The sequence below is a fragment of the Carcharhinus amblyrhynchos genome, chromosome 21, assembly GCF_965287045.1.
Source record: "Carcharhinus amblyrhynchos chromosome 21, sCarAmb.v2.hapA, whole genome shotgun sequence".
Lineage (NCBI taxonomy): Eukaryota > Metazoa > Chordata > Chondrichthyes > Carcharhiniformes > Carcharhinidae > Carcharhinus > Carcharhinus amblyrhynchos.
Genome location: NC_137344.1, coordinates 21,730,987 through 21,756,814, shown reverse-complemented (window position 1 = coordinate 21,756,814; position 25,828 = coordinate 21,730,987). Strand labels below are relative to the sequence as shown.

The 25,828-nt window shown below is 40.2% G+C and overlaps 1 protein-coding gene across 1 annotated transcript; it reads left to right on the top strand.

The window, feature by feature from the left end:
* The first annotated feature begins 12,056 nt into the window (after positions 1 to 12,056).
* LOC145356471 (cleavage and polyadenylation specificity factor subunit 4-like) lies at positions 12,057 to 21,895 on the top strand. Its single transcript, XM_080209208.1, has 6 exons — positions 12,057 to 12,159; positions 15,505 to 15,555; positions 17,151 to 17,303; positions 19,104 to 19,199; positions 21,018 to 21,111; positions 21,861 to 21,895. Exons 1-6 carry the CDS (start codon positions 12,057 to 12,059, stop codon positions 21,883 to 21,885), a joined length of 522 nt encoding a protein of 173 aa, XP_080065334.1. The 3' UTR covers positions 21,886 to 21,895.
* Positions 21,896 to 25,828: the final 3,933 nt, after the last annotated feature.

Genomic DNA, 25,828 nt, shown 5'->3' with positions numbered 1-25,828 from the left:
GTGGAAGCAAGATCCTGAAGCAGAATTCGAATTGAAATGTAATCAGGGAGACAGTGGTGTAGTGGTACTGTTACGGGCTTGTAATCCAGGCCAGTGTTCTGTGTTAATGGTTCAAGTCCCACCATGCTGGAACTTAAAGTTGATGAAAATACTGTTGATTATTGAAAGTTACTGTGGAATTCCCCTAGTCGCCACACTCCGCCACCTGTTCAGGTCAATGCACCTAACCAGCATATCTCCCAGACTGTGGGAGGAAACTGGAGCACCCAGAGGAAACCCATGCAGACACAGGGAGAATGTGCAAACTCATAGAAATCATATAAACCCCACAGTGCCAAAGGAGGCCATTTGCCCCATTGAGTCTACACTGACCACAATCCCACCCAGGCCCTACACCCACACCCCTACATATTTACCCACTAATCCCTCTAACCTACACATCTCATGACTCTAAGGGGCAATCAACCTAACCCACACATCTTTGGACTGTGGGAGGAAACTGGAGCACCTGGAGGAAACACACGCAGACACGAGGAGAACGTGCAAACTCCACACAGACAGTGACCCAAGTCAAGAATCAAACCCAGGTCCCTGGAGCTGTGAAGCAGCAGTGATAACCACTGTGCTACGTGTCGTCCCTCCACATAGGTAGTGAGCCAAGTCAGGAATCGAAACCGGGTCCCTGGCGCTGTGAGACAGCAGTGCTAACCACTGTGCCACTTTGGGACTGAACATCGTCTGTTGTGGATGTAGAGACAAATTTATGAATGGTGATGCTTTTCTGAATTGGTACAAATGGAAAGCATTGGGCTGAGGTTGACTGATGCTTCTTTTCCCTGGAGTGCTCCCTTTCCTGTTATTGGGATTCTTTTGTTCTATCTCTGCACCCTTCCTGACTGCTTGTCTCCAGACACCTCGGTCAACAGCAAGGATTCCCCACACATCGATGCTGATGCCAAGTCAATTTGAGATCTCAGTAGCCAACATGTGGCAACCTGTTAGCCTTTTAGCAATAGCAAGCTCATCATTGAGCATGTCCTTGCGGATGCAGTCATCATCCATTCGGCATGCATGATGCAGCCAATAGAACTGATTCACTAATACTCTTCAGGGAAGGTCACCCTTACCTGGTTTGGCCTCCATGTGACTTTAGAAAGTTGATTCTTTACTGTCCGTTTCATGATGTAGCAAGCCACTCAGTTCAAGGACAATTAGGGATGGGCAATAAATGCTGGCCTTGCCACTGCTACCCACATCCATGAAAGAAGAAAAAGAATCCTCTCCATCGAGAGCACTTGATTTTTATTTATCACCCACCCCAAACTGTCTTTCATTTCAAAGGACATTTGCAAATCAAGCACATTGCTGTGGCTCTGGAGCAACATGTAGGCCAGACCAAGTAAGAACGGCAAATCTCCTTCCCTTAAGGACATTAGTGAACAGATGGGTTTTTACAGCAATTAATAATAGTTTCATGGCCATCAACATACTTTTTAATTCCAATTTTTTTATTGAATTCAGATTTCACCATGCTGGGATTTATACCCAGGTCCCCTGATCTGAATTGCAAGAACGTACGTGTGCGAGAGCGTGTGTGTGTGTGTGAGTGTGTGTGTGTGCGCGCGAGAGCGTGTGTGTGTGTGCGAGTGTGTGTGTGTGCGCGAGAGCGTGTGTGTCCAAGAGCGTGTCTGTGCAAGAGTGTCTGTGTGTGAGAACATGTCTGTGTGTGAGAACATGTCTGTGTGTGTGTGTGTGTGTGTGTGTGAGAGAGAGATGTTTATGTGTGTGAGCACGGTAAAAAGTCTGACAACACCAGGTTTTAGTCCAACCGATTTACCTGACGAAGAGGGAAACCTCGAAAGCTTGTGCATTTACTATCAAATAAATCGGTTGGACTAAAACCTGGTGTTGTCAGGCTTTTTACTGTGTTTACCCCAGTCCAACGCCGGCACATCCACATTATGTGTGTGAGAGCATGTCTGTGTGTTCGTGTGTGTGACAGCGTGAGTGTGCAAGAGCATGTGTGTGCGTGAATGCACAAGTACGTGTGATGAATGTGTCTGAGTAAGAAATGAATGTGCGACAGAGGGAGGTGTGTAAGAGAGAGGGCTGAGCGCACGAGGGAGAAATGAATGTGCGACAGAGGGGAATGTGTAAGAGCGAGGGCTGAGCGCGTGAGGGAGCAGGCTGAGTGCGTGAGGGAGAACAGTAAGTGAGAAGAGAGGTGTATGTGCATAAATGTGAGAGAGATGTGAGTGTGTATGTCGGGAAGTGTGAGTTTGTGTGTTGGGAAGAGGGAGGTGTATGTGTCCAAAATGAGAATCAGCTTTTCAGCATCATTCCTCCTACTAAAATTGACAAAAGATAACTGAAAAAGGTAAGAGTCATAGAGTCATAGTTATAGAGGTTTACAACATGTAAACAAACCCTTTGGCCCAACACATCTACGCTGTCCCTTTTTCAAACCCCTAAGCTAGTCCCAATTGCCCACATTTGGCCCATATCCCTCAATATCCATCCTATCCACGTAACTGTCCAAACGCTTTTTAAAATACAGAATTGTACCTGCCTCTACTACCACCTCTGGCAGCATGTTCCAGACACTCACCACCCTCTGTGTGAAAAAATTGGACCTCTGGACCTTTTTGTATTCCTTCCCTCTCACATTAAGCCTATGCCCTCTAGTTTTAGATTCCCCTATCTTTGGGAAAAGATATTGACTATCTAGCTGATCTGTGCCCCTCATTATTTTATAGACCTCTGTAAGATCATCCCTAAGCCTCCTACGCTCCAGAGAAAAATGTCCCAGTCTATCCAGCCTCTCCTTATAACTCAAACTATCAAGTCCCAGAGCATCCTAGTAAATCTTTTCTGCACTCTTTCTAGTTTAATAATATCCTTCCTATAATAGGGTGACCAGAATTGCACACAGTATTCCAAGTGTGGCCATATCAATGTCTTGCACAACTTCAACAAGACATTCCAACTCCTGTACTCCTGTGTTCTGACTAATGAAACCAAGCATGTTGAATGCCTTCTTCACCACTCTGTCCACCTGTGACTCCACTTTCAAATGGCTATGACCCTGTATCCCTTAATCTCTTCGCTCTGTAACTCTGCCCAACACCCTGCCATTAACTGAATAAGTCCTGAATAGATTCAATCTACCAAAATGCATCACCTCGCATTTATCTAAATTAGCTCCATCTGCCATTTATTAGCCCACTGGCCCAATTGATCAAGATCTCATTGCAATCCAAGATAATCTTCATCGCTGTCCACTAAGCCACCAATCTCGGTGTCATCTGCAAATTTATTAACCATGCCTCCTATATTCTCCTCCAAATCATTAATATCAATGACAAATAACAGTGGACCCAGCAGTGATCGTGAGGCACACCACTGGTCACAGTTCTCCAGTTTGAAAAACAACCCTCTACAGCCAACCTCTGGCTTTTGTCGCCAATTTTGTATCTATTTAGCTACCTTACCCTGGCTCTCATGAGATTTAACCTTATACAACCACCTACCATGCAGTGCCTTGTCAAAGACTTGAGTATGTTTAGTAAGAGAACTTATTAACTATTATCAGGTTATCACTCCTAAAGTGGGTACTACTTCCAAGGGTTAATATTAAGGAGCCATGTCACTAGAAAATGTATTTGTGACTGTGTGCCTCTTCCTAATATAGCAACAAAAGTCATGTTTATATTTGATTCTGTGTTTCCACCCATTTCGCAGCAAATGAAAGGACATCAACATTATGAGAATCCTTCGGGATGCCCAATGCTCTTGGGAGGTCACTTGGGGTGCTGCACCACAAAACGTTTGGGGGATTCTATCATATAGTATAAATTTTTTGTTTCCTCTGACATTGATATTCTTGCAATTGTCCTGTTGTGTGCAAAATGAAAAGCTTTTACAAAATGTATTTTTTCAACAATATATGAACTAAACGTGTACCCAAATCAGAAAGGTGCTTTTTTTTTGCAGATCTACTGAACTTATCAAAGAGAGTGTGTTAGAAGGTCAGTACAAGCCATGTGATTCCAAGTCTGAGTCCTCCTGCTACATGCCTTAAGAGGGTGTTAGCAGCCATGGACATCCATCGGAATGCTCCACGATGATGCTTGGTGAAGTACTGTCATGATTTGCTGTTGCCTTGCGCAGTGTGGCTGAGCAGGAAACTCTCCCATTCTTACCGCCCGCCATTGAAACAATTTACAGGCTGTTAATAAACCTGTTTGACCTCATTGTGGAGCTATCAAACTCCAGAGTGGGATTTGAACCTGGAGCTTCCCACCCCAGAGGTAGGGACCCTACCCATTGCATCACAAAGCCTCCAGCTAGCGCTGAGTACAGTTTCAAAGAAATCAGTGATTTTCCTGGGCTCCAGCTCAATCTATTTGTCATGTTATTGTATGTGTCAGGAGACGGTAGAACCTGGGAAGAAGGGGGTTTTCTATAAATGATTTGACTTCACTCACTAAGGCTTTCATGCAATCAAACATTTAACAGTGAAGGTGGAACAAAGAAGTCAATGTTATCGACAGGCACAAGTATTAATGATTTCCTTTCTGTTCCTCCCTTCCCTTAAATTGACCATAAAATGCCTTATGTTCCACATTTGATGATTTGAAAATATATGTAGCGTGTATTACTGTCACCTAGTGGCAACTAAAGAGGCGGAAATGATCTGAAACAGTTCATCTGTGCCTCGGGCTTGCACAGAAAACAATCATTTATCTCAGTTAGCCCTGCAGGTCCCATAACTGAAAACATAACAAGAATGTGTAAAAGTCACCATAATTTCAAACTCCACGGTTGAACAAAGGTTTTACTGTGTGGTTTGCATTGAGTAATTAAACTAGCAAGAATGCATATCCTGTTGTGACACCTTGTTGTCAGCCTCACAGACAACCAGGAAGTTGGAATGATCTCTGCGATGGCCTTCTCGATGAAATGATAGGAACAAGCAACCAAAACATTTGAGTCCTCGCTGCACGCATCCTAGGGGACAGCTGTTAATTGTGGCAGTTCCCATTAGCACTAACAGTCACACTGCAAATTCAAAGCAGAGAGTGACAGAGCTTCAAAATCTTTCTGGTTCATTGCAGTAACTTGGGTGTTTAATGTCATGTAACAGGATTTTGCCGCAGTGGTATCACAGCAAAAGTAACATTATAAAATTGCCCCAGATTTTACAGTCAGCAGCAAAGCAACTGACCTGGAAGATAGTTGCTCGTTAAAATCTAATAATTTTTGTGAGGTGGATTACAACTTTCCCAATTTTAAATTTCAATCATTTTAAGAGGAGTGCAAGCCATACATTTGAAATCTGGCACCTCCGTGCATAATTCACATATTTGCAGGCTTTACATGCAAGTTTGGAGTTTGCACATTCTCCCCATGTACACATGGGGTTTTGCTGGTTGCTCCAGTTTCCTTCCACAGTCTAAAGATGTGCAGGTTAGGTGGATTCGCCATGCTAAATTGCCCCTTAGTTTGGTGTGTGTGTGTGTGTGTGTGTGTGTGTCTGTGTGTGTATTGCGCATGAGAGAGTGTGTGTATATGAATAAAAAAAATGCAGAAAAACAATGCAGAAAGATGTAGGCTTTGCTAAATTTAAACAACATCTGTTGTGTGCTACATATTTAGTTTAGTTTATTTATTAGACCTCCTTCAGATCAACTCTCACTTAATACCGCACTGGATTGTCAGCTTAACCCTTTGTGCTTGGATCTCTGGAGCGAATGCACAACATTCTCACTCAGGTAAAGGAGTTCCCATTGAGCAATGGCTAAAATGGATTTCAAATTTTCATACAGGCTGGGAGAAACAGAACAGTTGATGTTATTGAGGCAATAAATTTCTGGAATGTATTAATAACAATCTCATCAAATCATACGTCTTCGAGGAACATATTAGACTTTGTGATGAGTGATGAACCAGAATTCATTTGCAGCCTGACAGTGGGGAATTATCTCAGCAATAGTGACCATCACCATATGATTGAATTTGATATTAGGTTCAAGAGAGTCACAAACCAGGATTTTAAAATTTAAGCAAGGCAAATGTCACATGTATGAAATATGTATTGACTGCAGGAAAATGGGCTGCAGTGTTAATGGATATATCTGTTACGAGTGGAAAGGATTCAGATTTCTCTCATGTTTGTCAGTAAGGATCTTCGGCAACTTCATTGCACAAAGTGATAGGTATTGGGTTGATTGTACTGTGCTGGGAAGATGTCATATTGTAACCAACCGTACGTTATTTCATTACTGTAAGAAGTCTCACAACACCAGGTTAAAGTCCAACAGGTTTATTTGGAATCACGAGTTTTCGGAGCATTGCTACCTACCTTTCCACTCAACTGATATAGGAGCGGCACTCCGAAAGGTCACAATTCGAAATAAACCTGTTGGATTTTAACCTAGCATTGTGAGACTTCTTACTGTGCCCACCCCAATCCAATGCTGGCACCTCCATATCATATTTTACCACCAGTGTGCAACAAATCTCATATGTACTCTACCACAAACATATATTCATTCATATTAAGTAAGGTAATCACATATACTTCTTATTTAAACCATGTTTATAGTTTATGCATAATTCACGTATTTGCAGGCTTTACATGCAAGTTTGGAGTTTGCACATTCTCCCAGCGTACACGTGGGTTTTTGCTGGCTGCTCCAGTTCCTCCCACAGTCCAAAGATGTGCAGGTTAGGTGGATTTGTCATGCTAAATTGGCCCTTAGTTTGTTTTGTGTGCGTGAGTGTGGCTATGAACAAAGAACAGTACAGCACAGGAACAGGTCCTTCGGCCCACAACTCTGTGCCAACACAGATGTTTCTCTAACCTAATATTTTCTTGTCTCTATGTAGTCTATATCCCTCTATTCCCTGCCTATTCATGTGTCTATCCAGATGCCTCTTGAATGTTATTATAGAATCTGCTTCCACCACCTCCTCCAACAGCGCGTTCCAGGCATTCACCACCCTCTATAAGAAAAACTTGCCCCTTACCTCTCTTTTAAATGTTTCCCCCCTCACTCTCAACCTATGCCCCTGAGTAATTCACCCTCCAACCCTGGGGAAAAGATATTGACTATCCACTCTATCCAAGCCTGTCATGATCTCGTAAACCTCTATCAATTTCCCCCTCATCCTCCGATGCTCCAATGAAAAAAATCCAAGTTTGTTCAATCTTTCTTCATAATCCTTATCCTCCAAACATCCTGGTAAATCTCTTCTGCACCCTTTCCAATGCATCAACATCCTTCTGGTAGTGTGGCGACCAGAATTGTAGCAATATTCCAAATGCGGCCTAACCAAAGCCTTATACAGCTGCAACATGATTTTCCGATCCTATACTCAATGCCCTGACCAAAGAAGGCCAGCATGCCTTATGCCTTCTTCACCACTTTGTCCACCTGAGTCACCACCTTCAGGGAACTATGGATCTACATGCCTAGATCCCTCTGTATGCTAGTATTTCTATGGGTTCTACCATTGACTGTGTATTTTGACTGCAGTAGGCCTTCCAAATCATATCACCTCACATTTGTTCAGGTTAAATTCATCTGCCATCTTTTGGCCCAGGTCTCTAGCAGATTTATATCCTGCTGTATCCTCTGACAATCCTCCTCACTATCCGCTACTCCCTCAATTTTTGTATCATCTGCAAATTTACTAATCAGACCATATACATTTTCCTCCAAAATCATTTATATATATTACAAACAACAGAGGCCCCAGCACTGATCCTTGTGGAACACCGCTTGTCACAGGCCTCCAATTAGAAAAGTACCCTTCTACTGCTACCATCTGCTTTCTATGCCCAAGATGGGGATATGCCGGCATTGGACTGGGGTAAACACATTAAAAAGTCTGACAACACCAGGTTTTAGTCCAACCAATTTATTTGATAGTAAACTCACTAGCTTTCGAGGGGTTTCCCTCTTCTTCAGGTGAATGGAGAGTTCTGGCCTCAGACAGAGCATATACAGCACAGACAGTTTACAGATTACTGATTAGAATGCGAATCTTTACACCTAACCTGCTGTTCAAGTCCTAAAGTGGCTGGCAATGTGCGTGGAAGGAGCACTGATCACAGGTTAAAGAGATGTGTACTGTCTCCAGACAGTACAGTAAGTGAGGTTTTGCTATTAGTTGATAGCCAAGTTCCGCACACGAGGACGGTCTCAACAGGGATCTTGGGTTCATGTCGCACTATCTGTAACCCCCGTGACTTGCCTGGGTTTGCAAAACCTCACTTACTGTACTGTCTGGAGACAATACACATCTCTTTAACCTGTGATCAGTGCTCCTTCCACAAACATTGTCGGCCACTTTAGGACTTGAACAGCAGGTTAGGTGTAAAGATTCGCATTCTAATCAGTAATCTGTAAACTGTCTGTGCTGTATATGCGCTGTCTGAGGCCAGAACTCTCCATTCACCTGAAGAAGAGGGAAACCCCTCGAAAGCTAGTGAGTTTACTATCAAATAAATCGGTTGGACTAAAATCTGGTGTTGTCAGACTTTTTCCTATGCCCAAGCCAGTTTTGTATCCGTCTTACCAACTCACCTCAGATCCCATACAAATTCACCTTCTGTATCAGCTTGCCATGAGGAATCTTATCGAAGGATTTATTAAAGTCCATGTATACAACATCCACTGCCCTGGTCTGGTCAATTTTTCTTGTGGTTTCCTCAAGGAACTCAATCAGGTTTGAGAGACACAACCTCCCCTTCACAAAACCGTGCCACCATGTGCTAAAAAGCCTTTTCTCTTCCAGATGCGAGTACATCCTGTCCTTAAGAATCTTCTTCAATAATTTCCACCACTTATGTAAGGCTCACAGGCCTATAATTTCCTGGATTGTCTTTTCAGCTCTTCTTTCAGAGAGAAACAATGTTAGCTATTCTCCAGTCCTCTGGTACCTCGCCTGTGGCTAAAGAGGATACAAAGATTTTGGCCAAGGCCTCAGCCATTTCTTTCCTCATCTCGCTCAGTATTCTGGGATAGATCCTATCTGGCCCTGGGGACTCATCCACCTTCATGTTTCTCAAAACCTCCAATACTTCTCTTTTTATCTCAATGTACCTAGAATGTCAACATCCTCCTTTCTACACTCACTATTCACGAAATCCTTTCCCTTTGTGAATACTGATGCAAAGTACTCATCAAGGACCTCACCCACCTCATCTGGCCCCACATACAAATTCTGTTCACTGTCCTTGAGTGGACCTACCCTTTCCTGAGTGACCCGCTTTCTCCTTATATATGCATAAAAAGCCTTGGGATTCTCTTTAATCCTGTCTACCAAGGACATTTCATGGCCCCTTTTAGCCCTTCTAAGTCCCTGTTTAAGCTCTTTCCTGCTATTTTTGTATCCCTCAAGTGCCTTATCCGTTTTCAATTTCCTGAAATCTATGCATGCCCCCTTTTTCACTAAGCTCACAGTCTCTCTTGTCATCCAGAGTTCTAGAATCTTGCCATCTTCATCCTTCATTTTTACAGGGACATACTTGTCCTGAATTGTTAACAACTGACTTTTAAAAGCCTTCCACATGTCAGATGTGACTTTACCCTCAAAAAGCCACCTCCAGTCTACATGTCCTAGCTCCTGCCTAATACTGTCATAGTTAGCCTTCCCCAGTTTAGCACTTTCACTCTGAGGTAACTTCTATCCTTTTCTCCAAGTATCTTTAAACTTATAGAATTGTGAGCACTGTTCCCAAAATATAGAACATAGAACATAGAACACTACAGCACAAACAGGCCCTTCGGCCCACAAGTTGCGCCAATCACATCAATACCTACTAATCCATAGACCTATCTATAACCCCCAATCCCATTAAATCCCATACACTCATCCAGAAGTCTTTTAAAAGACCCCAGCGAGTTCACCTCCACCACCACTGACGGCAGCCGATTCCATTCACTCACCACCCTCTGAGTGAAAAACTTACCCCTAACATCACCTCTGTACTTGCTTCCCTGCACCTTAAATCTGTGTCCTCTCGTAGCGACCATTTCAACCCGGGGAAATAGCCTCTGAGAATCCACCCTATCTATTCCTCTCAACATTTTATAAACCTCTATCAGGTCGCCTCTCAACCTACGCCTCTCCAGGGAGAAGAGTCCCAGCTCCCTCAACCTATCTTCATAAGGCATGCCTCCCAATCCAGGCAACATCCTTGTAAATCTCCTCTGCACCCTTTCAATAGCTTCTACGTCCTTCCTATAGTGAGGCGACCAGAACTGCGCACAGTACTCCAAGTGGGGCCTGACAAGGGACTTATAAAGTTGCAGCATTACCTCCCGACTCCTAAACTCAATCCCTCGATTAATGAAGGCCAGTACACCGTACAAATGGTCTCCAATGAGACATCAATCACTTGTCCAGGCTGTTTCCCAGAACCAGGTCTAGATAGCACCTCCCTGAGTTGAAATGTCTATATATTACCTCAAGAAGCACTCTTGGACGTACAGAATAAATCTGCCTCATCCAAGCACCTGACACTAAAGGAAGCCCAGTCTATGTTGGGGAAGTTAAAATTGCCCATCACAACAACCCTGTTGTTTTTACATCTTCCCAGAATCTGCTGATATGTCAGTTCCTCCACTTCACACTGGCTGTTGGGAGGTCTGTAGTATAACCCCAACAGTGTGATTGCACCACTCCTGTTCCTGAGTTCTACCCATATGGCCTGACTGCATGATCCACAATCTCTGTACTCTATCTTGTGGCCCTTTTAGATTTTTGTCTTTGATTTCTCAGCCTCCCACTTTTTCCCTTCCTGCCTTTTGTTTCTGTCCCCACTCCAAACTGAATCCACCCCCAGCTCCTGAACCATCAAGCGGTCTAACAGGAGCCGCAACTGGACACAACTTCTTGCCTGTGAAGGAGCCAGGGACACCGGAAAGGTCCCTGAATTCTCACATCACACAAGAGAAGCATGACACAACTCTGGGATCTCCTTCAGTTAACCCTACAGTTAACTCACAACAACTCCAATGCCAAGAGAAAAAAGAAAAGAAAAAATATTTACCAGTCAGTCACTTACCTGCTTGATGTGGAGTGGCACCCCTCAAGCTATAAATACCTGGCGACAGACTAACAACCTGTTCCAGGAATAATTAGCTACAGGAAAGAAGGAAAATCTGACCTGTGTACCACCAGGATGTGGAAAGATTGAGAGTGAGAGATTTTTTGCAAGGTTGGACAACAAGATTCCAGTAACAGCTAATTATTAGTCAAGTGGCAACAGCAACATTAATGCCAAGGGTGACATAGGATAACAGTCATTGGAAAAGGCAGTGAGCACCATCTCAAGGGCAATAAGGATGGGCAGCAAATGCTGGTCTCGCCAACAATGCCCACCTCCCAATTTAAAGATAATTTCAAACCGATTACAATCTAAACCAGTAGACCTGGTAAGACCCAAGACTCTTTTTCCTGTACTTGGTGTTTCCTGTTGAAAAATGTTTCCTCTTGATGTTGCTAAGCACGGATTGGAGTACCTACCTAACTTCATCCGTTCTGAATTGTTAGGAGTTGATGTAACCGTGATAAAATTCTAAATGCACTTCAGTTTACAAATCACCAATATTTAACATTCCCAAACAATGCAATTGTAAAACTGCAAATTACTTTTCCAATCCATTACTCCTGCAAATATTTGCAGATATCTCATTAAAGCAACAAACCCCAGCCCACAAACACAAAAGATCCACCTCAGCTCTCAGAGAATAACTAATTAAGCTTCTATGCCAATTACTGAATCATGTCATGTGACCACAATAAACCTTAACTTGGAAGTAATTAAATTCAACTCTTTAATCAACAAATCTATATTTACATTATGATTTGTGGCTAATTACAAAAAGTAATTTTAGACAGAATTAAAATTTGACTAACTCCCAGCAGGCCCTAGCCACTAATATGTGTATAAATCAAGATTGTCTAGACACATGCTTGTTTCTTTATGCTGAGTGAAAATAGTATTGATGGAAGAGGAAATATATAATTACAACTGAAAGATGCAAGAGATGATAGCTGGTTTACAAAAAATGAGATTTGATTTTGAAATTGTCTTGGAGCAGCAGAGAGGAATTATGGAATTGCCATTTTCTGGCATGGATAGTAAGGGGCACTTTATAATCTGGAGCTTAACTTTGGGAAAAAAAACAAATGCTTATGCCTATAAATTGCCTTCACATTGAAAAAGTCTGCTATTGTTTTCACAGTAGTAGAAATTTAAATGGAATGGCAGCTATTTACAGTGTTTAATTTTATTATTTATTATTGTTGTATATATTAGTATTCAGTGAAAAGGATTGTTTCTTGTGTGCTATACAGACAAGGCATACCATACATAGAGGAGGAAGGGCAAGGGTGCAGAATGTAGTGTTACAGTCAAAGCTAGGCTGTAGGGAAAGATCAACTTAATACAAGGTAGGTCCATTCAAAAGCCTGGTGGCAGCTGGGAAGAAGCTGTTCTTGAGTTGGTTGGTATATGACCTCACTTTTTTATCTTTTTCCTGATAGAGAATATGTCTGGGGTGACTGGGGTCCTTGATTATGCTGGCTGCTTTTCCAAGGCAGTGGGAATTGTAAACAGAATCAATAGATGGGAAGCTGATTTGTGTAATGGCTTTGTTCATGGCCCTTTTAAGTTTCTTGTGGTCTTGGACAATACAATAACCAAGGATGCTTTCTGTGGCGCATCTATAAAAGTTGGTTAGAGCTATAGTGGACATGCCAAATTTTCTCAGCCTCCTGAGGAATGTAGAGACCTTGGTAGGTTTTCTTAACTATAGTGTTAGTGCAGAGGACTAGGACAAGTTGTTGGTGATCTGGACACCTAGAAACTTGAAACTCTTGACTATTTCCTCTTCATCCCCATATATATAAACAGGAGCATATCCTCCACTATGCTTCCTGAAGTTGGTGGCTATCTCCTTTGTTTTATTGTCATTGAGGGAGAGATTATTGTCATTGCACTAGTTCACCAAATTCTCTCTCTTTCCTGTACTCTGACTTATTATTGTTTGAGATCTGACCCACTACGGTGGTGCTATGAGCAACTTTAAAATCAAATTGGAGTGAAATTTGGCCACAGTCATGCATGTATAAGGGGCTGAGGACACAGCCTTGTAGGGCACCGGTGTTTTGGATAATCGTGGAGGTATTGTTGCCTAATCTTACTGACCGTGATCTATGGGTTAGGAGGTCTAGGATACAGTCACAAGAGGGAGGAGCTGAGCCCTAGGTCAGAGTTTGGAGATGAGTTTTGTAGGAATAATGGTAGTGAAGGATTGTTTGCAGATAATCATGATTTTTAAATTTATTGATCAGATGGCAACATGTTGTCAAAATGCTTGTAGTCTGTATGTACAGTTACTTCCTGTGAGTGCTGTTAGGGAGGGAATTCCATGACAATGAAACAATATCTCAAAATCAGGATTGTATCAGATTTGGAGGGTAATTTACATTTTGCATTTTAGGCAGTAGATGTGCTTTGGAAGGATCCTTAACAAGCTGATGCAGTGAATCTGGTAGATGACACACTGTAGCCATGGCAGTCTGGTCATCACATTGTAGGAAGGACATGAATGCAATTGAGCGATTGCAGAGGAGATTTACCAGGATGCTGCCTGGGATGGAACACTTGTGAAGAGAGGTTGGATAGGCTTGGGTTGCTTTCGTTGGAGCAGAGGGGTGACCTGATTGAGGGACATAGTTAGGATGGATAGGGAGCAGCTGTTCCCCTCAGTTGAAGGATCAGATATGAGGGAACACATTAAGTGATGCGTGGGAGGATTTGAGGAAAATCTTCTTTTACTCAGAGGGTGGTGACAGTTTAGAATGCCTGGGAGGTGGTGGAAGTGAGATGCCTCACAGCCTTTGTTTAAAAAAAAAACCTGCATGAGTACTTGGCACACCGTAACATTCAAGGCTATGGGCCAAGTGCTGGCAAGTGGGAATAGGTGGGCAGGTCAAGGCATGTCCTGTGTCGGTGCAGACTTGATAGGCTGAAGGGCCTCTTCTGCAGTCATATTCTGTAGACTGGCAATGGATAAATTGGATGCTTAAGGTGGTTGATGAGGTGCCAATCAAGTGGGCTGCTTTGTGCTGAATGATGTCGAGCCTTTTTTGTTGTCAGAGCTGTACTTATCCAGGCAATTGGAGAGTGTTCCATCATACTCCTGATTCATGGCTTAATATCTTGAAAGAGATCAGCATTTAAGAAGAGTTGGGATAACGTTTTCCAAAACATCTGAAGTTCTTAAAGCAAAATTATATCTAATCTTGTAGTAATTATCCTGTTCATTAGTTCAGATTTCATCCAATACTTTGAAACTGAATTTCAGACATTTAAAATGGACAGCAATCTCATAATGATACCATAAATGTAAAGTTGTTTTAGATATGCTCCCATATCTAAAACTACTGTAAGTTTGGACCCTCAATTCAGTTCGTATTTTGCGCTTGCAACTATTTCTGAATTAATTTGTGAAGAGATTCAGGAACAATTCCAGCTGTTGTAACTTTGGTTTTTTCATACTTAGTTCAAATTTCTGTTTTCAAATAATTGAAACAAATCGGTTCAGTTTTCTTTCTGTATGACAAACCGCAAGATGCCATTTAATGACTTTGGTTTCAAACTATTGAGCAACATTAGTACTTGTCCCTCGGAGCATATTGTCCTCTCTGGAAACAGGGATTAAGTGTTTGGGTCTTGTTGGGGCAGGATTGACTCCAAGGTGATATATCCACAATTGGAAGGTTGTAAACAAACCAAATTTTTATGGTGGGATCAGGATCTCATGACCTAAGTCTCTCAGATCTGGAGTAGCCCACACCACTTTGGATTATTGACCAAAGTTTGGTCTATTGATGGGAAGGATTCTAACTTTTTGGAACCCCAGAATTCTGCAAGCCAATTCCTTATGGTGGAGAGCACTCTTTGCTGCCCAGGCAGGAATCTTACCACATGAGATGTGGTTGTATTTAGAGTATCCCAGCACTCCTTTCAGAAATCATTTTACTTGTAGATCTGTGGTATAAGTATACCTTAACTATGAAAGGAAAGGTTGTGGACTCCATATTAAACAGTAGAAATTCAAGTTGTGTGGATATCTAGTCATCTTAAACTCTTAAATGCACTTGTGTTTGCCATCCTGCAAAAAAGTGCTTATTTATCCTCTTGATTTGAATGAGATGCATCTCAGCAGAGGAATAGGAGCATTTTCAGTGTAAGTCTGTATAGGCAGAGTGCAAATTTAACACTTAATATGCACTAGTTTATGATGGCTTTTTTTAGGCTGGTGTCTGAGTTTGTAAGAAAGTTGCTGTCACTAATGCAGTGTAGTGAATAGCTATGGATAAATGCTACAAAATGGTTAATGTTAGTGGGTGTCTGGTATTAACAGCAAAAAGATAAGAAATCAATAATCTTGTAAACGTTGTGATCTTTCTTTGCAGGATCTAGTTCAGCAGTCTGTGAGCTTTTCATTAAAGGTAAATGCTTCAAAGGTAAGATACTAATTGATATGAAGAACATCACTCAAGTATTGAGAATGTGACCCTTTTATGTTTCTAAATATCTCTTCCATTAAAGCATTACTTTTAAGTTTGAATTGTGAATGGAAATGCCCCCATAAAGTGTAGTTTGAGTTGCTCTGTGATATTGTCATTAACATAATAATGTAGAACACATCAGCACTGGCCTAGTAATCCAGAAACCCAGTGTAATTCTCTGGGTATTTGGGATTGAATCTCACCGTGGCAGATAATGAAATTTAAATTCCGTTCTCAAAATAAATCTGGAATTAAAGTCTAATGATTATCATGAAACCACTGATTGTCTTAAAAATCCATCTGGTTCACTAAAGTCATTTGGGGAAGGAAACCTGCTCTCCTTCATCAGATCCACAGCAATGTGGCTGACTCTTAAATACCCTCTGAAATGGCCAGTTTAAGGGCAATTAGGGATGGGAGATAAATACTGGTCCAGCCAATGATGCTCACATCCCACGAATAAAAAAAAAATCTCTTGCACACTGCAACACATCAATTAATTACATATCATTCTTTTTATAGTGAAAATTGACTTTTTTATATTTGTGGGGAATATTGTCATTCTGTGAAGGGTGTGTATGTGTATTAGAGCCAGACTGTCTGGAAGGTTTAAGACATGAAAAGATACAGGTGTTAGGTTTGTGCATTTGTAATGTGATATTATGGTGGGTTTGAGATACAAGTGAATAAGTTGAATGTAGCGTTTTACATTTTTAGATAAGCTAAATTTATTTGAATATTAAAAAGAAGTTGGGGTGACGAGAAATATTTTGCATCTTCCTGAAGTTCGATGGGTAAACCTAGGAGTATGTATTACATTTTCAATTAGACCAAAAGCAGAGACAAAATATAAACCTGATAAGTTTGGGTTTTTTGAAGATTAAGTTTCAGAGGTGCAAGAACAATGGAACGAGAGATGAAAGGGCAGGGGAATGTCTTTTGACATTACTGTGGTGAGCTGGCGATTGGCTGTGTGGGGGGGACCTTCTGATGGGAACAATCTGGAACTTTACATGGGGATATTGTAGGTGTGAACCAGCATATTCAAATCTCTAGCAATGATCATGAAGCATTTCCAGAATGTGGTGTTCTGTGAATTAAAGTAAGTATGAATTTAAGGAAGTTCTTGTGGAAATATTCAAAATCAACCTTAAATCATTGCTTTAAATTTAATTGTGCAAGATGACAATTAATAACTACAAAAAAATGTTCAGGAAACATTTGATATGATCTACTAAATGAATAATTGCTCATTAATTCCTCATTACAATAGCTATGATCAAGATTACTGTCTTACAATAGCAAAAAAGGTCAAATTCTGGTCTTATTACTTATAATTATAGGATTATTCAGTGTTTTGGAAAATTATATTCCACAAGTGTCAACCTTTCAATATAATCAAAGGCCTTCCCCAGAACATCTTGGTAATAGGCCTCATTACACACTAAACCAGCTTCTTTTGTCTCCTATCCTCTCAGTGCACCCAATACTTCTATAGTGTTCCAGACTTGCTGCAGTTGTACCTAACACTATCCTCCTGGTTATTGCAGAACAAATGTGCCCATTCCGACACACATATGGTGACAAAATCATTGTATGCAAACACTGGCTCCGAGGCCTGTGTAAAAAAGGGGATAAGTGTGAGTTTTTACATGAATATGATGAAAGCAAAATGCCACGGTGCTACTTCTATTCAAAATATGGTAAGATTTATTTCTATGCATTAGGATAATGATTGACTAACTTGAGAAGTCTGTAGGATTTTTGAAAACAGATTTTCCTAAGATCTGAAATGACTTAATGCTGAATGAAAGTGGTCGGTAGAGAACACAATTGAAATTAATTCTATGATCTTCTGATGTTGACCCCCTATAAATAAACCCATAGGGTTAGAATTTTGCACGTTGACAGCTAGACTTTTCTACACATTTAGACATTGCAAATATTGACATTAGTACATTTCTATATTGTGATACAGAAAATAAATGAAAGCGCACATAATTAATTTTTACACTTCTCTGACCAGGATATACATACAACAGAAAGCTCATCAGTCAGTGTTTCTGTAAAGAGTCTGATTTACCGTTTTAGTACAGCTCCAAAATGACCATATCAATGCAAGAGGAATTAATTGGTCTCAGATTTTTAAGTGAAGTACTTAATTTCTTAAGTAACTTCAACTGTATTAGAGAAGTTTTTAATTGCTTCAAAGGCTAAATACTATTTGACATAGGTATTTATTACATTGGTATTAAAAGACTTGTGCTGAATTAAAGTAGTCAGTAGACAATGTAATTGAAATGAATTGCTATAAGCTTCTAATGTTAACCCCTATAAATAAAACTATAGGGCTGGACTTTTGCCCATTTGATAGCTAGAATTTCTACCCATTATACATCTCAAACATTGTGTTTAGTACATTTCTATATTGCAATGCAGGAAATAAGTCAAAGTTCAATTACAATCTAAGAAGGCATTGCAGCACATGCAGGCATTTAAGGAAGAGAAAAAGCAGCTAAAATTGTGCATAATCTATATGAAATAAACTTTATTAGTGTATCACAAGTAGGCTTACATTAACACTGCAATGAAGTTAGTGTAAAAATAACCTAGTCACCACACTCTGGCACCTGTTTGGGTATATTGAGGGAGAATTTAACATGACCGATGCACCTAACCAGCACTGTTTCAGACTATGGGAGGAAAACTGAGCACTTAGACGAAACTCACACAGGACATGCAAACTCCACACAGTGACTCAAAACTGGAATTGAACCTAGGTCCCTGGCAAAAGGCAGCAGTACCACCATGCTGCCCACTTGGATAGATTAGAGGTAAAATATAAATGGAGTTGGCTGTGGTGGCCTGCTGCTCTATATCTAGATTCAACTGTTATGATCATTTAGTGGAAAACTGAGCACATTGCCAAAGATATCCTTTCCAATAGAATCAATGGACAGATTGCCCCTTACACGTACCTACTGAAAAATCAAAGCTCTACACTGGAATGATGGTGAAAATCTGGGCTATTCTTTGAAGTGTACACATGACAAACAGGTACACATTGGAAATTTTTTTGCAATCTATGGATCTTTATCCCAACAGAAGTTGTTGTCCTCGGAGATGGAGCACAAGGAAAAAAAATTGTTTTTTTTTAATTTGAGTTTCACACTGCTTATCCTATGTTTTGCTCATTTTATACAGTGATTTTTTAAAAATCTGTAGCAATTCAAATTGAGCCAAAATTATCAGTGGGAGAGGAGCATATGCTGGGATCATTTGCATTTATCTAATCCTTTATAACAAATATCAGTATGCTTGTTCAAGTATTGGAAGCTAGGAATCAATTTATCTTCATTTTTCTTTCCCAGAGGATCCACTTTAAGATTAAACTTTTGGTGTGAGGAATAGCAGTAGAAATGTGTTCCATCACTATCAAAGCTTGGAATAACATTGGCAAACTGAAATAATGAGCCCATGTAACTTGCGTCTTTGTGATACAGGTGAATGCAACAAGCAAGAGTGCCCTTTCTTGCACATCGATTCGCAGATAAAAATTCAAGACTGTCCCTGGTATGACCGAGGCTTCTGCAAACATGGTAATTAATTGCTGATTTTATCTTTCCTTGTGGTCAATACTGTACTCATTACCAATTTCTCTAGAGATTCCAATCTATTCAAAGACCTTGCAAAGTCTAAAAGACTGTAGACTCCTTTTTATTCTCAGTATCAAATACTACTTAATTTTTAAGCAGCATTGTCCAGCAGGTGGTAAAATTAATAACATGAAAGATGCTCATCATTGCTTGCACTGAAACACCATAGTGACACAGCAGACAAGCTAGTAATTGAGATAAACGCTGAACACACGTACATTAGTTTTCCTCCACGCAAGTAACATCAAAGTGACGACGATTCTCATTAGAAGAGCAATTGAACAATAAGAGTATTAGAAAGATTTCATGTTCGGTTCCTATGGTTAGAACTATCATGAAGGATTTCAGTACAAAACGGTTACGTTCCCTTAAGTTTGCAGTTTCTCTTGTTTCATCTTGCAGATGGTTTTGATGATCAAGTGTAGGATCGACATGCTGTGCTTGGTTGAAGTCATTAGATTACGTTTTAGCTTCATTTGAAACAATTTTTAAAAGTGGCGTCTCGGCCTTCTGGCTAAGATGCAAATGAGATCAAGCCTTGGAGGAGGAGCTATGCCTCCTCCAGTCAGCTTGGATCATGTAGATCAAGCCCAAGACAGGAGGCGAGAGCCCTGTCTTGTCAGCTTGGATTGGGAATGTCTCAACTTGTTGAGACTCTGAATTGCTCTTGATTTGATTGAATTGGAATAAAAACAAAAAAAGTCTTGGTTCACTGGGAATGTTGACAAAAAATAGCTACATTTCATATTGACTGTTTTGCATTATTTTTATTTTCATTCAACCCATGATCACTTAGTTCTATTCACTGAATGACTAGTTATTTTCCTCAATATATTATTGGTATGACACTGGAGTAGTAAGCTAACACATGGTAAAATTTAAATTCATTCAAAGTCTGATAACCATGAAACTACTGTCACTTTTTTAAAAAAAACCATCTGGTTCACTGATATCCTTTAGGGAAGGAAATATGTCTGGTCTGGCCTACCTGTGACTCCAGATCCACAGCAAATGTGGTTGACTCTTTATTGCCCATCACGGAGGGCATTTAAGGCTGGTAAAGCCAGTGACGCCCAAATCCCAGAATGAATTGCTTAAAAATTAGTAAGTAAGAAGTGAAAAAGTATTGAACTTTCTAAAATTGTGAATGTATTTAATTTTATAAAAAGTGAGAATTAAAAATATAGTATACTAAATCTACTCCACTTAGTCATAGAGGTTTACAGCATGGAAACAGGCCCTTCAGCCCAACTTGTCCATGCCGTCCAGTTTTTACCACTAAACTAGACCCAATTGCCTGTGTTTGACCCATACCTTTCTATACCCACAATTGTCCAAATGTTTATTAAAAGACAACATTGTACCAACCTCTATTTCTGCCTCTGATAGCTTTTTTGAGACACTCACCACCCTTTGAGTGGAAAAATTGCCCCTCTAAACCCTCTTATATCTCTCCCCTCTCATCTTAAACCTATGCCCTCTAAGTTTTAGACCCCCCTACTTTTGGGAAAAGATGTTGACAATCTACTTTATCTATGCCCCTCATTATTTTATAGACCTCTAAGATCAGCCATAATCCTCCTATGCTCAAGAGAAAAAAGTCCCAGTCTATCCAGCCTCTTCTTAAACTCAACCATCAAGTCTTGGTAGCAGCCTCATTAATCTTCTGTGCACTTTCTACTTTAATATCTTTTCTATAATAGGGTGACCAGAACTGCAAATAGTATTCCAAGTGTCTTCTTACTAATGTTTCTGTGGCAGGTCCACTCTGCAAGAATAAACACATCAGGAAAATAATGTGTGTGAATTATCTGGCTGGTTTCTGCCCTGACGGGACAGCATGTAAACATATACAGTAAGTATTGTACAAGGGGTATTAAATCTGCCCTGCTTGGTTTGTTGAAACAGCTATGATACTAGACCAAAATCGTCTATTGCTGGTGATTATGAAGTTGGGTACGATCTTACTATGTAGTCAAATGTTGAAGAAATCTTTGTTAAAATATCAGATGACGGCTTCAAATGTTTTATTCATCAAACATTTGAGCACATGCTTACTGGCAGCTTGGATCAATAGGCAGCATTCTTAACCAAGAAGGTTGAGTTCAAATCTCATTTCAGCACTGAAATGACACGTCCAGGAGCTCGCACCAATGTTAATTGGTCATTTATCTCTTTTGTAGTTTGTGGCACTCGGCTGTGCACAAATTGGTCGCTGTGCTTGCTAACTTGACAAAAATGGCTGCACAGCAAAAATAAGTTACTCAGATATGAATTGCTGTTGAGATGTTACAAGAATGTAGTAAGAGCTACATAATTAAAGGTTCTTACTTCACATACCATAATGTAGAACTGGACAACTGTAAAATCATAGGGATGCATACACTCTTGCCTGAAAAATACATGCCCAAGTACCCAATCGTCTTGACTACTGTTGATGGCAATATGACTTTGGAAGTTACCCAAGGAATCTTTTAACTTATCAATAGTAAAAAAAAATGCCAGAGAGGAAACAACAAACAACAAAAAACATGTTCAATGCAGCAAAAATTTTCTTCTGGTGCCAAATAATTTGTAAATAATTATTCATTTTCTACTTTTCAGTCCAACTAATGAATTTACTGACTAGAACAGCAATCTAAGCAAGGTAAGTTAAAAGAATATATTTTCTCTTGAACTGGTTGCGTTGAAGTGCAGGTTGGAGAATGTGTATTGTTGCCAATAAAATTGGGTTAAATGCATCTAATGTTAGGCATTAGAGGCATCCTGATGAAACAAAAATGGAATTTACAGTTTATTAATTAGTGTCAAAAGTAGGCTTACATTAACACTGCAATGAAGTTGCTGTGGAGGTGCCTAGTCGCGACACTCCAGTGCCTGTTTGGGTACACTGAGGGAGAATTTAGCATGGCTGATGCATCTAACCTGCACGTCTTTTAAATTGTGGGAGGAAACCAGAGCACCTGGAAGAAACTCATGCAGACACGAGGAAAACTTGCAGACTCTGCACAGACAGTGACCCAAGCTGGGAATCGAATCTGGGTCCCTGGCGCTGTGAGGCAGCAGTGCTAACCACTGTGCTGTATTCGTATGTATTTCTTTAAAATTGGATCAAGGCACAACCAATTCAACTAAAAGCCAAGTGAGTTAATCATTTAACTGTGGAATGTAGTGACTTGTGGAGCTAGTTGTGTTTTTGGAAATTTTCTTTAGTGTCACGAGTAGACTTACTTTAACACTGCAATGAAGTAATTGTGAAAATCCCCCAGTTGCCACACTTCAGCACATGTTCTGATATACTGAGGAGAAATTTAGCTTAATATGAATGGCTGAATGTAACTTTAAATGTTCTTTTCCTTCCTTATCGATGACCCACACACACCATAATATATGGAGAATAAATGTATAAGCTTTTGAATTCACAGAATGCGAATTTATTAAGCACACAAAAGTCAAGGACAAGAGCTAGCAGTTTCAGCTGGCCTGATAGATTGCTTCAGAATATTTATCACTGTTTCTAATATGTTTTATAATTATTTTTCACTAGTTTTTAAATTTATGTCTGCTATCTTAATTTGAAACCCTTAAATTCTAATTCTGACCTAGCGCAAATGCTTCATTTCAATTACCACAAGAATAGAACCTGTAACATAATTCAGCTGGCTGTTTAAATTACAGCACAGTCACCTCCATCAATGGCATTCATGCTGTTTTGTTTTCTTATTTTAAAACAAGGCGATAACAAAAAGTGAAGATACTGCTCACCCGTGAATATCAACTGGAAACACGACCCTTTTCCCAAAACTGAAGTGAAATGCAAAATCTTAACTTGGAAGACTGGAAACTTGCAGAGTAAAAGTAAGCCAGGAAAGCAGAATGGACAATAAAAATTGGATCCCAGGAATGAAAAGACTCTAGTAATCTTTTCCATACACAGTACATCAAATATATTTTCACAGAACCAAGCTCCTTCCTCCTCCTTATGCCTGTATATTTGTTTCAAAAATAAATTATTTCAATTGTTGTTTTTGTGATTGTTGATCTATTAAGTTGATCTATTGACAGTGGAGTTTTCTAAAACATGTTCCCATACCAATTCCATTGGTTCTCTATTTTATTCTCATGTTTTGAAGTCTGATTTTTATATCTTGGGAGTGTGTGACCAATTTCTGCCACCACCCTTGCCCCATTCAAGAAATTCTAGTTCTAACTCCACAGTTGTGTTGGTCCTGGAATTGGGGAATTGAGTTGTCAAGAAATGGTCAAGTGGGAAATTGGGAGAGACTCTTATCGTTAGAGGGAAAGCCAGAAAATTCATTGCCATGGTCGGGAGGACGAGGAGGAGGACGAGACATTACGAGATGGAGGGTTTTTGTGGTCAGACAGAGAACATGTCCCCTTTTCCCTATTGCTCTGCTCTGCCACTTTTTGGCTCACATCCAACCCTTGTTGCCCCTTATGATGCCTTCCCTTAAATTGTGGCTTGTTGTCGTCGTCTTGTCTCCCTGGAGGTTTTCCATGAAGGGATTAGAGTCACAGGGTTATTGACTGAAAATGACTTGAAGGAAGCTCATTTTATCAACCCATTTCCATGTTCAGTATGTGGGTAGATGCTGAACTAGGGCTGGGTGTAGCCACAGCAGGAATTGGGCAGGTTCTCAAGTTGTTCTGCCAATAGTGCAACCTGAGCAGGAATTGAACATCTAAAGCTATGAAAACTGTGGGACTTCTCGTCCTTCCAATAGAAGCAGTGTTGAAGCTGTGCATCTTTGGAAAACTCCAATGCTAGTCAGACAGGATTCTAAAGGATACGCACAGCTTCAGATACAGTACATCATACTGCAGCCCTAGCTTTTATTTTCCTTTTTTAAAAAAAAGTGACAGAATTCATAAAAGATCACCGTAGGAAACAACCAGGATATTGCCTTTAAACAAACACACTTTACTGCGTGTTGCCAATTTATTTAGTCATCAGCCATATTACTGGCTGGAAAGTTTCCAATTCAATGAAACTGAATTTTTGAAAGCCACTTAATGTTTGCATTGATTCACTGATCTCTGGCATTCGACTGTTAAATATTAACATGGAGGGAGTATTGATCCCAATATGCATTTTTCATAACATGTATTGATAAACACACTGAATCACACTTCCAATAGGAAAATGCACCAGTAAAGATTCTGGTTAGGGAACAAACGTAAAACTGGTCTACTAAGAGAAAATCACGCTTAGCAGGAACTGGCATGTCTGAGAATTTAATGATTAAATAATAACACTATGCAAATCTAAGGAAATATCTATTTCCATGGCAAAAACAGGACACTGGCTTTGTAATGGTTCTGACCACCAGTATCAGAGTGGTTCTAGTTGGTGCAAGTACATACACAGACACACATGCTGCCCATATTACACCCACAACCACCTTGAACACGAAGTAAATAACCTTATTAACAAATTTGTGAAAAATACACAAAAGACTCACTGGTTTATATGTGCTTAAATGATTTTAAAGTGCAGGAAACATTGACAATGGCTTTTCTGATTTGATTTATTATTGTCACATGTATTAGTATACAGTGAAAAGTATTGTTTCTTGCGTGCTATACAGACAAAACCTACCATTCATAGAGAAGGAAACAAGGGTGTGCAGAATGTAGTGTTACAGTCATAGCTAGGATGTGGAGAAAGATCAACTTAATGCAAGTTAGGTCTATTCAAAAGTCTGATGGTAGCAGGGAACAAGCTGGTCTTGAGTTAGTTGGTATGTGACTTCAGGCTTTTGAACCCTTTTCCCAACAGAAGGTGGGACAGAGAATATCTGGGGTGAGTGGGGTCCTTAATTATACTAGCTGCTTTGCCGAGGCAACAGGAAGTGTAGACAAAATCAATGGACTGTGCAGCTTCCAAATTGCAACTGTCCTTGATGTCCATTCTCCAGCAAACTTCAGTGTAAATTCACCATTGGAGTATCGCAGTGCGAAGATCTAATTTAGGGTGTTCAGGGACAAATATTCCAATCCATTTTAAAAAAAACAAATTGTGTTATGACATTTTTCCAAAATCTACACTTCAGAAAGTCATAGTTGGAATGTAGACAGGAAAAAGGTGAGTAAACTGCTGCAGTGCCGTTGTGGTATTGCCACTGGACTGGTAATCCAGAGTAAATGCTCTGGGTTCCCAGGGTCAAATCCCATCACAGCAGATGATGGAATTTAAGTTCAATAAAAATTTGGAGTTAAAAGTCTAATACAGTGAAACCTTTGTCACTTATTGTAAAAACACATCAGGTTCACTAACGTCCTTTAGGGATGGAAAACTGCCATCTTTAAGTGGTCTGACCTACTTGTGACTCAAGATCCAAAAGCCATCTGAAATGGTCTAGCAAGCCACTCAATTCAAAGACAATTTGGGATGAGAAACAAATGTTGGCCTTGCCAACGACACCCACATCCCATGAAAGATTTCAAAATGATTTCACAAAGTATCCCAAGTTCCATTTTGGAATTTAATAATTACAGTTACTCTGAATTTAGAGTTAGAACATTTGATCCCTGATCTTGATATAGAACGA